The sequence below is a fragment of the Cebus imitator genome, unplaced genomic scaffold (assembly GCF_001604975.1).
Source record: "Cebus imitator isolate Cc_AM_T3 unplaced genomic scaffold, Cebus_imitator-1.0 Scaffold32, whole genome shotgun sequence".
NCBI classification, from domain to species: Eukaryota; Metazoa; Chordata; class Mammalia; order Primates; family Cebidae; genus Cebus; species Cebus imitator.
In genome coordinates this window covers 10,230,215-10,241,933 of record NW_016107347.1, presented here as the reverse complement: position 1 = coordinate 10,241,933, position 11,719 = coordinate 10,230,215, and the positions used below count along the sequence as shown (strand labels likewise).

The 11,719-nt window shown below is 42.8% G+C and overlaps 2 protein-coding genes across 2 annotated transcripts in view; both read left to right on the top strand.

Annotated features, from left to right (window-relative positions):
• The first annotated feature begins 2,334 nt into the window (after positions 1 to 2,334).
• Positions 2,335 to 2,748, top strand: LOC108301245 (ribosomal biogenesis factor-like). Its single transcript, XM_017524345.1, has one exon. It carries the CDS (start codon positions 2,392 to 2,394, stop codon positions 2,692 to 2,694), a length of 303 nt encoding a protein of 100 aa, XP_017379834.1. The 5' UTR covers positions 2,335 to 2,391; the 3' UTR covers positions 2,695 to 2,748.
• A 6,846-nt stretch (positions 2,749 to 9,594) lies between these two features.
• The window catches only part of MTO1 (mitochondrial tRNA translation optimization 1), a 37,368-nt gene continuing 35,243 nt past the window's right edge, over positions 9,595 to 11,719 (top strand). The window contains exon 1 of the mRNA XM_017524344.2: positions 9,595 to 10,034. Within this exon, the coding sequence (XP_017379833.1) occupies positions 9,818 to 10,034 (217 nt within the window). The 5' untranslated portion in view covers positions 9,595 to 9,817. The remainder of the gene's footprint in view (positions 10,035 to 11,719) is intronic.

Here is an 11,719-nt window from a genome sequence, read left to right as displayed (position 1 = left end):
AAAAGCCAAAACCCATCAGTGTGCTGTATCCAGGAAACCCATCTCACATGCAAGGATACACAAAGGCTCAAAATAAAGGGATGGAGGAAGATTTACCAAGCAAATGGAGAGCAAAAAGAAGCAGGAGTTGCAATTCCAGGCTCTGACAAAATAGAATTTAAACCAACAAAGATCAAAAGAGACAAAGAAGGACATTACATAATGGTAAGAGGATCAATGCAACAAGAAGAACTAAGAATCCTAAATATATACACACCCAATACAGGAGCACCCAGATATATAAAGTAAGTTCTTAATGACTTACAAAGAGACTTAGACTTCCACAGAATAATAGTGGGAGACTTTAACACCCCACCGTCAATATTAGACAGATCAACGAGACAGAAAATTAACAAGGATATCCAGGACTTGAACTCAGATCTGGACCAAGCAAATCTAATAGACATTTATAGAACTCTCCACCCCAAATCCACAGAATATACATTCTTCTCAGCATCACATCATACCTACTCTAAAATTGACCACATAATTGGAAGTAAATCACTCCTCAGCAAATGCAAAAGAACAGAAATCATAACAGTCTCTCAGACTACAGTGCGATCAAGTTAGAACTCAGAATTCAGAAACTAACTCAGAACCACACAGCTTCATGGAAACTGAACAACTGGCTCTTGAATGTTGACTGGATAAACAATGAAATGAAGGCAGAAATATGTTCTTCGAAACCAGCGAGAACGAAGAAACAACATACCAGAATCTCTGGGACACATTTAAAGCGGTGTCTAGAGGAAAATATATAGCAATAAATGCCCACATGAGATGCAAGGAAAGATCTAAAATCGACACCCTATTGTCAAAATTGAAAGAGCTACAGGAACAAGATAAAAAAAAATCAAAACCTAGCAGAAGGCAAGAGAAATAACTAAGATCAGAGCAGAACTAAAGGAGATAGAGACACAAAAAACCCTTCAAAAAATCAGTAAATCCAGGAGCTAGTTTTTTGAAAACATCAACAAAATAGACCACTAGCCAGATTAATAGAAAAGAGGGAATAATCAAATAGATGCAATAAAAAATGATAAAGGGGATATCACCACAGATTCCACAGAAATACAAACCATCATCAGAGAGTATTACAAACAACTCTATGCACATAAACTAGTAAACCTGAAAGAAATGGATAAACTCCTGGACACTTGCATCCTCCCAAGCCTAAACCAGGAAGAAGTCAAAACCCTGAATAAACCAATAACAAGGTCTGAAGTTGAGGCAGCAATTAAGAGCCTACCAACCAAAAAAAGCCCAGGTCCAGATGGGTTCACAGCTGAATTCCACCAGACATACAAAGAGGAGCTGGTACCATTCCTTCTGAAACTATCCCAAACAATCCAAAATGAGGGAATCCTTCTCAAATCATTTTGTGAGACCAACATCATCCTGATACCAAAAGCCGGAAGAGACTCAACAAGAAAAGAAAACTTCTGGCCAATATTCTGATGAATATAGATGCAAAAATCTTCAATAAAATACTGGCAAGCCAATTGCAACAGCACATCAAAAAGCTTATCCATCACAATCAATTAGGCTTCATTCCGGGGATGCAAGGCTGGTTCAACATATGCAAGTCTATAAACATAACTCACCACGTAAACAGAACCAAAGACAAAAACCACATGATTATCTCAATTGATGCAGAGAAGGCCTTTGACAAAATTCAACAGCCTTTATGCTAAAAACCCTGAATAAACTAGGTATTGATGGAACGTATCTCAAAATAAAGCTATTTATGACAAACCAACAGCCAATATCATACTGAATGGGCAAAAACTGAAAGCATTCCCTTCGAAATCTGGCACTAGACAAGGATGCCCTCTCTCACCACTCCTATTCAATATAGTATTGGAAGTTCTAGCCAGAGCAATCAGGCAAGAAAAAGAAATAAAGAGTATTCAATCAGGAAAGGAGGAAGTTAAATTGTCTCTATTTGCAGACGACATGATTGTACATATAGAAGACCCCATCGTCTCAGCCCAAAATCTCCTGAAACTGATAAGCAACTACAGCAAAATCTCAGGATACAAAATCAATGCGCAAAAATCACAAGCATTCCTATACACCAGTAACAGACTTAAAGAGAGCCAAATCAAGAACGAACTACCATTCACAATTGCTACAAAGAGAATAAAATACCTGGGAATACAACTAACAAAGAACGTAAAGGACCTCTTAAAGAACTTCAGACCACTGCTCAATGAAATAAGAGAGGACACAAACAGATGGAGAAACATTCCATGCTCATGGTTAGGAAGAATCAATATCGTTAAAATAGCCATACTGAGATGGCGTCACCTGGAGCTTAAGAAGCTGCACGCAAGTATTGAATTCCTAACAATGGCCAAAAACAAATTCAGAGGGCCGAAGTCCAGGAATGTATTTCACATAGCCAGCCAAAAAAACTTTAAGGCTAAAAACAAAGCAAAACCAGTTACCACTAATCTTAAGAAGATAAACATTATGAATGAAGAAAAAATTAACAGAGTAAATAAAGCTTTTGTAGATATACAAAAGGAACTTGCACATTTCTCAAAAAGGCTTTCACTTGAACCTCTGCAGAAAGAACTGATTCCTCAGCAGCGTCATGAAAGCAAACCAGTTAATGTTGATGAAGCTACAAAATTAATGGCTCAGTTGTAAAACAGTAGTGATTCCCCACAAAGACCAATAAATTAAATGTTTTATACAATTTTATTTTTAAAAATCTTGTTAATGTACAGGCAATGGCACATTTTAAAAACAAACTACATAAACAGATCCTGTAACCTAGGAAAGTGGAATGTCAGAAGTCAACAAAACGTGATAAACTTAAAGTGCTAAAACAGAAGGCACTTCACAAAATCTGTTCACTGAAACAGTTACATATCCTCATTTACATCCTTCACTTTACAAGTGGCAGTGAATGTCTGTTTGGATAGAAGGACATACAGAAATACAGGCAGTTTTGTGGCAGTAAAAATATAAGACAAACAAGTAATGAGCCCTTGGCCAACTTGTTTTTGATGACCTGTAGTGTCCTTTAACTTTCCTCTTGTAAGAAGGAAAAACAGAAGGATTCACAATTAGAAGAAAAGTTGAAATCCAGAACATAGTTACTTTTGGGACTGGGGAGGTTTGCGGATATTCAATCACTTATCCCCCCCCCAAAAAAAAAAAAAAATAGCCATACTGCCCAAAGTAAGTTACAGATTCAATGCTATCCCCATCAAGCTACCAATGACCTTCTTCACAGAACTGGAAAAAACAACCTTAAACTTCATATGGAACCAAAAGAGAGCCCTCATAGCCAAGTCAATTCTAAGCAAAAAGAACAAAGCTGGAGGCATCACACTATCGGACTTCAAACTATACCACAAGGCTACAGTAATCAAAATGGAATTTTGCTCATGTTACAAAGGCAGGAGTGCAACTTCGAGATCTCGGCCCACTGCAACCTCTGCCTCCCAGATTCAAGCGATTCTCCTGCCTCAGCCTCCCAAATAGTTGGCATTACAGGCATGCGCCACCATGCCCGGATAATTTTGTATTTTTGGTAGAAACTAGGTTTCTCCATGTTGGCCGGACTGGTCTCAAACTCCTGACCTCAAGTGATCAACCCTCCTCGGCCTCCCAAAGTACTGAGGTTACAGGTGTAAGCCATTGTGCCCGGCCAGAAACTTTTACTTTTTAAAAATTTTTTGGCCAGGTGCGGTGGCTCAAGCCTGTAATCTCAGCACTTTGGGAGGCCGAGGCGGGTGGATCACGAGGTCAAGAGACCGAGACCATCCTGGTCAACATGGTGAAACCCCATCTCTACTAAAAATACAAAAAAAATTAGCTGGGCATGGTGGCGCACGCCTGTAGTCCCAGCTACTCTGGAGGCTGAGGCAGGAGAATTGCTTGAACCCAGGAGACAGAGGTTGTGGTGAGCCGAGATCGCGCCATTGCACTCCAGCCTGGGTACTGGGTAACAAGAGCGAAACTCTGTCTCAAAAATTTTGAGACCAAGTCTCGCTCTATTGCCCAGGCTGGAGTGCAGTGGCTTGACCTCAGGTCACCGCAACCTCTACCTCCCAGGTTCAAGCGATTCTCCTGCCTCAGCCACCTGAGTAGCTGGGATTACAGGCACGTATCTCCAACTGGCTAATTTTTGTATTTTTAGTGGAGACTGGGTTTCACCATGTTGCCCAGGCTGGTCTCAAACTCCTGACCTCATGATCCACCTGACTTAGCCTCCCAAAGTGCTAGGATTACAGGCGTGAGCCACCATGCCCAGGGAACTATTTCAATGTAAATTTAAACAAGGATTTTTAAAAGTTAATAGGAAGTAAAAAATACGTTTTAAAAAAGAAAAGAAAATACGGTTATATTTCTAGTTAAAAAAAGAAATGAAAAATAATTTTTAAAAAGGAAATAAAAAATTAAGAAATAGAAAATATTCAACTTTTATAAGATGGAGTGAGATAAAACGACTGCAATTGGAGTAAATATTTCATTTTATTTGACATTTTTTTAAAAAGCACAGAAAATCTTTAAAATGTTATGTAAGGTTCCTGCTGGGTGCGGTGGCTCACACCTGTAATCCCAGTGCTTTGGAAGGCCAAGGTAGGTGGATCACTTGAGGTCAGGAGTTCAAGACCAGCCTGGCCTACTTGGTGAAACCCTGTCTCTACCTAACATACAAAAAGTTAGCCAGGTGTGATGTCACATGCCTATGATCCTAGTTACTTCAGAGGCTGAGGCAGGAGAATAGCTTGAACCCAGGAGGCAGAGGTTGCAATGAGCAAGTTCCTGCCACTGCACTCCAACCTCAGGGACAAAATGAGACTCCGTCTCAAAAAAAAAAAAAAATTCATATTAGACAAGATCCTCTTGGGTTTAGAAAGCCTTGACTACTTTTTTTCTCCCCCTTTGTCCTATTTTAACCATTCTGGGGGTGTATAGTTCAATAATATTAAGTATGTTCATATTCCTGTGCAACCATCACTATCATCTATCTTAAAAACTCTCATCTTGCAAAACTGAAACTCTGTGCCCATTAAACAATAACTCCTCATTCTCTCCTCTCTCCAGCCCCTGGGAACCACCATTCTACTTTCTGACTGTGATTTTGACTGCTCTAAGTACTTTATGTCAGTGAAATAATACAATGTTTTGTCTTTTTGTTATTGGCTTATTGCACTGAGCCAAGGTCCATCCATGTTGTGAGAATTTCCTTCCGTTTTAGGGCTGAATAATATTGGTTTGTATGTATATATCACATTTTGTTTATCCATTGACCTATCAATGGACAAAAATGCCTTGATACTTTTTTAAAAGATTTCCCTGAAACAAAATATTTTTATATATCCTTAAGTGCAAAGAGATTTTTACCACCTGGGAGCAAGGAGCTGTAGTTTAAATTAGGATGCCAGAAAGGTATATTTTCTCTTGTAAAATATAAAAGGAGGAGGAATAGAAAGAGGACCATTGCATAGTCAAACTTGTTTCAAGCTGACCAATTTCAGGGGAGAGCAAAATGGAAGTTGAAATTTGGAAATCCATTTCCTTGAAACTGCAAGTGCTGGCCAAGCACGGTGTCTCACGCCTATAATCCCAGCACTTGGGAGCCTCAGGCAGGCAGATCACCTGAGGTCAGGAGTTCAAGACAAGCCTGGCCAACACGGTAAAACCCATCTCTACTGAAAATACAAAAATTAGCCAGGTGTAGTGGTTCATGTCTGTAATCCCAGCTACTTGGGAGGCTGAGGCAAAGGTTGCGGTGAGCCAAGATTATGTCACTGCACTCTAGCCTGGGCAATAGAGTGAGACTCCGTCACAAAAAAAAAAAAAGAAAAAAAATGTAACTGCAAGTGCACCTGGATGGTCTTCCAGGATGTTCAGGGATAACTACCACATTCTGAAGGCTTCTGCTCTATGGTTCTGTTTGTTTTATCCAAAGACTCCAGCTATTTGTCATGAAATCTTGTAAATGACTCTACAGCTAGTTTAATTCTCTCTTCCATCAGTTTCTAAAATCCCCTAAAGTCACTGGTGGTTTCTTTAAACAAAAGCACACAAGCAACGATCCACTGGGCCAGGTCAAAGACCTCTACTATTGGCCTACCGAAGGAGGAGAAGTCATTCTTTATTCAACCTTGCTTTGGCAGTCAGTGTCCAAATCACAGAGAAAATGACTGTTTAGTTGAGTCTCGATGTGGAACTTGGATTTTATCTAGTAGGAAACCCCAGGAAATTTGTCTGTGGGTACATATAGATATATATCGATATATAGAGTTTTTTTTTTTTTTTTTTGAGACAGTCTCACTGTTGCCAGGCGCCAGGCTGGAGTGCAGTGGTGCGATCTCGGCTTACTGCAACCTACGCCTCCTGAGTTCAAGTAATTCTACTGCCTCAGCCTCCCAAGTAGCTGGGACTACAGACACACGCCACCACACACGCCTAGCTAATTTTTGTATTTTTAGTAGAGACAGGGTTTCACCATGTTGGCCAGGATGGTCTCAATTTCTTGACCTCGTGATCCGCCCTCCTCAGCCTCCCAAAGTGCTGGGATTACAGGCGTGAGCCACCATGCATGGCCAAGTGGGTATATATTTTTTCTAGTTTACTTGACTTTACAACTTTTTCTAAGACGGCATCTCACTCTGCCACCCAGGCTGGAGTGCAGTGGTGCAATGTCAGCTCATTGCAGCAATTCGTACCTCAGCCTCCTGAGTAACTGGGATTACAGGTGCGTGCCACCACACCTGGCCGATTTTTGTATTTTTAGTAGAGATGAGGTTCTCCTGGCCTCAAGTGATATGCCCACTTTGGCTTTCCAAAGTGCTGGGATTACACATGTGAGCCACCATGCCAGGCCTACATCTTATTCTATATAACTCATGTTTGTCTCTAGTCAGCCTTGGATATGAGAACATCTGGTAGAGCCTACCTCAGCCGCAAGCCCAGAAAGTGATCTCTGTGACTTTGTAAACTTGGTCTGCCTATAACCTGTCCACAGCCTTCTAGACAGAGAAACTAAAATTCCCACCTTGCCTGCATACAGCTGCCTGTGAGCCAGAGAATCACACACCAAGAAGTTGATCCTTTTGCAAGCCCCTCTGTGAAGCCCACTGTGGGGGGTGCACGGCAACATATTCAAGCTTATGTACAAGGCATTTGAGGTCAGGGCATGGAAGAAACTCAGGCACTGTGTGCATGTTATTTGTGCATGAGAACGAAACTCCTGCACCCTGACAACAAGACAGGGAGTGGAGTGTGTGATGTGATAACGCTGAAAACAGCCTGTTGAGAATGCGGTGTGAGTGTTATACAAGGTCATTATGTGTCTCATGACCTGACCTCAAAAAGCCATCTAGTGGATGTTTGTAGCTAATACAAGCCCTTTCAATAAATATTTGGCAGAGGGATGCTAACTAAGGCCGACTCTCTCAGAAGAGCTGCTCCCCAACTCCACTCAGCTAGAATTAGTCTAAGTACTTCATTCTCGGCATACACTGCAAGGTATAAGTTTTGCACCCACCTGTGACCCAGGAGGTCTGCACAGAGCTGCTGCTCCCTTTGGAAGCACCCAACTTTGCACTGCCTATGCTCTCTGAAGGCCTTCTGTACTTGGGATATGAATGCCTTCCCAGTTTAATCTTTGGGTATTTTCCCACATCCCTAAGGTTCCATATAGAGTTTCCTTATGTCTTAAGTTATTATTTTTTTGATAGAAAAATGTTCATGATTATTAAGACTAGATTACAAAACAATGCATATACTATGATCTAATTTTTAATAAAAAATATAAAAGGTATGTAAATGATGTTGCAGAAGGCAAAAAAAAAAATTTTTTAATAAAAAAATATCAAAAAACAGCCTGGAAGCAGGGCTCACACCTGTCATCCCAGCACTTTGGGAGGATTGCTTGAGACCAGGAGTTCAAGACCAGCCTGGGCAACATAGCGAGAAACCCCCTTCTCCAACCCTGTGTCACCAAAACTAAAATAAAATAAATACCGAGTTAGCCAGGCCAAGTGTCTGCCCGTACCTATGGTCCTAGCTACTGGGGAGCCTGAGGCAGGAGGATTGCTTGAGCCTAGGAGGTAGAGGTTGCAGTGAGCCATGATAGTGCCACTGCATTCTAGCCTGGGCAACAGAGTGAGATCCTATTTTGAAAAATAATAATAGTAATAAAATAATAATAATGAATAATGTTTAGTTTCTTTTGTTTTGTGGGGTTTTGTTTTGTTTTTGAGACAGGGTCTCGCTCAGTTGCCTAGTGGTACAATCTGGGCTCACTGCAACCTCTGCCTCCTGGGTTCAAGTGATTCTCCTGCCTCAGCCTTCTGAGTGTCTGGGACGACAGGTGCACACCACCATGCCCAGTTAATTTTGTATTTTTAGTAGAGACAAGGTTTCACCATATTGGCCAGGCTGGTCTCAAACTCCTGGCCTCAAGTGATTCACTGCCTTGGCCTCCCAAAGTGCTGGGAATACAGGCATGAGCTACCATGCCTGCCTATGTATTTGATACTTTTTATAATTAGAACAAAAAAACCTGCCACACTTGTTTTACCCTTCAGTTAGTCAAACCTTTCCTTTCTGAGAAAGGCTGTGAGTTCCAAAAGGCTGGACATTTAACCTCCAACCGAGGGATTCTTCTAATTAGCCATCATGAATATTTCCTTCACAAATATATTTGAACTCCTTTTGATTTTTGTTGTTGTTGTTGTTGTTGTTTGAGACAGAGTCTAGCTCTTGTTGCCCAGGCTGGAGTGCAATGGCACAATCTCGGCTCACTGCAACCTCTGCCTCCTAGGTTCAAGTGATTCTCCTGCCTCACACTCCTGAGTAGCTGGGATTACAGGCGCGTGCCACCATGCCTGGCTAATTTTTGTGATTTCAGTAGAGACGGAGTTTTACCATGTTGGCCAGGATGGTCTTGATCTGCTGACCTCCTGATCCACCCTCTCTGGCCTTCCAAAGTGCTGGGATTACAGGCATGAGCCACCACACCCCGTCTGAATCTGTTCCTATTTTCAGCTTTTAGTTTAGTTTTTTGTTGTTGTTGTTGCTGTTCGTTTGTTTTTGAGACGGGGTCTCACTCTGTAGGCCAGGCTGGAGTGCGGTGGTGTGATCTCGGCTTACAGCAACCTCTGCCTCTCAGGTCCCAATTCAAGCAGTTCTCCTGCCTCAGCCTCCCAAGTAGCTGGGATTACAGGCACGCACCACTATGCCCAGCTAATTTTTGTATTTTTAGTAGAGACAGGGTTTCACCATGTTAGCAAGGCCGGTCTTGAACTCCTGACCTCGTGATTCGCCCGTCTCGGCCTCCCAAAAGGCTGGGATTACAGGCATGAGCCACCAAGCCCGGCCTCCAGCCTTTAGTTCTTATAGACAAACAGAAAGTGACATTGTGTCAGATTACAGATTACAAAGATCTAATAAGGCAAACTTTGATCAAATTCATTGATCGTAGGTGGCTACCCAGCGATGAGGATTGCAGGGCCTGAAAAGCGCAAAAGATGACCTTTAGTAGGGGCTCCCAACCCAGAACCACAGGAAATCAAATAGCCCGCAAGAACTAGGAAAGAAAACACACAACTGGCCTTCGGCGCTATCACCTATCTCCCTCAACAGGAAAGTAGCTCCAAACAGCCAATCAGCGGCGACGCTGAACGTAGACGTGCTACGCTGTCACATTCAGGCAAGATGGCTGCGCCCTACAGATTCTCTCTTGTTGCTTAAGTTTTTTTTGCCCGTCCCTCCTGTCAGGTTCAAAGTCAGATTTTCTCCCAGCATGTTCTCCTTCCGAGGCTGTGGCGGTCGGGTCGCGGCTTCTTTCACCAAGCGGCAGTTTCCGTTGCCCCGGTTGAGCAGTGACAGCGCGGGGCCCCGGACTCCGCACTTCGACGTGATAGTCATTGGTGGAGGACATGCCGGGACTGAGGCAGCCACTGCCGCCGCTCGGTGCGGCTCTCGGACTTTGCTCCTCACGCATCGCGTGGACACGATCGGTGAGGAGCGTGGGTTCTTTGGAACTTCTGTAGGACCCAGGCTGCTTCCTTCCCGCCTCTCCGGGTCTGAAGTAGGGGACCTCTTCCCTCCCTCACAGCTAGTGAGAATCCTACCTTCTGTGGTTTTAGACTCGATCAGTGTCTCGCAGGAATCAGGCGGGCCGGGGCAGAACTCTGGATTAGTCTGTTCTGCGAACCATAAATTGTGCTGCTGCTAACAATAGTCCGTTGTGGGAGGTTGGGGGTTGGGGTCCGTGCCTTAGGAAAGGGAGAAACTTCAAGAATACTCCCAGGTAGCTTCTTAGTTCATTGCTGCGTTTGCCTTTGACTATGTTACTCTAGATAAAGGGTGAATTAACATTATTAACAATAGCCAGGCGCAGTGGCTCACTCTTTTAATCCCAGCACTTTCAGAGGCCAAGGGGGGTGCATCACCTGAGGTCAGGAGTTTGAGAACAACTTGGCCAACATGGTGAGATACCGTCTCTACTAAAAACACAGTGATTATCCAGGCGTGGTTGGCTGACTTATAGCGGGGCGCCTATAATCCCAACTACTCGGGAGGCTGAGGCAGGAGAATCACTTGAATCCGCGGGGAGGTGGAGGTTGCAGTGAGCTGAGATCGCGCCACTTCATTCCAGCCTGGGCGAAAGAGCATAACTCTATTTCAAAAAATAATAATAATAAAAAGATAAATCATTTATTAAATGGTCCTTATGTTTTTATTTTAAAAAATATTTTTCAGAGACAGGGTCTCCCTATATTGCCCAGGCTGCGGTGCAGTGGCTATTCACTGGCGGGATCATTGCCCATTACACAGGCTCCGCCTTCTGGACCCAAGAAGTTTTCCCGCCTGGGCCTAACGAGTAGCTGGGATTGGAGATGCAGAGCACCCTTCCCAGCCTGATCTTTGTGTTTCTGTTAAGATTTTGTGACGCGCTTTTGAAGAACCATGCTACTTTTTGCTTCCTATATTCCTTCTGGGTGTCGTCCCTGGATTTTGTGCTTAGTACTGGGACAGTACTTTCTTTGCTCTAATGAGTAATGGTTGTATGACCATTCTGTAGCATCATGATAGATACTGGTGAAAACATCAACTTGTAAATTATATATGCCTCTGTCTTTCCTCCTGCCTTTTGCTTAGGAGCGAGCAGTAATTAGAATATGTACTTGTTTTGTAAAAGTTGTGAATGAATCACGTGTTTAGTTTCAAAATCTTTCTTTAAAATTACCATTCAGCTCATAACTATGAAGAAATATATACTATTAAATGCGGTTTTGTGGGTGGGGGACAGGAGGCTGTATGATTTCCCAAAAGATTATACTTTTCTCATTATACATTTCAGTGTGGGCTTTTTTTTTGTTTGTTTGTTTTGAGATGGAGTTTTGGCTTTGTTGTCAGGCTAGAGTGCAGTGGTGGCACGATCTCTGCTCACTGCAACCTCTGCCTCCTGGGTTCAAGCAATTATCCTGCGTCAGTCTCCCTAGTCACTGGAACTATAGGTGCCACACCCAGCTAATTGTTTGTATTTTTTTTAGTAGAGATGGGGTTTCATGTGTTGGCCAGGCTGGTCTCAAACTTCTGAACTCAGGTGATCCACCCACCTGGGCCTCCCAAAGTGCTGGAGTAAAAGGCGTGGGCCACCACACTCAGCCTGTTGTTTACATTTTTTTTTTTTTTTTTT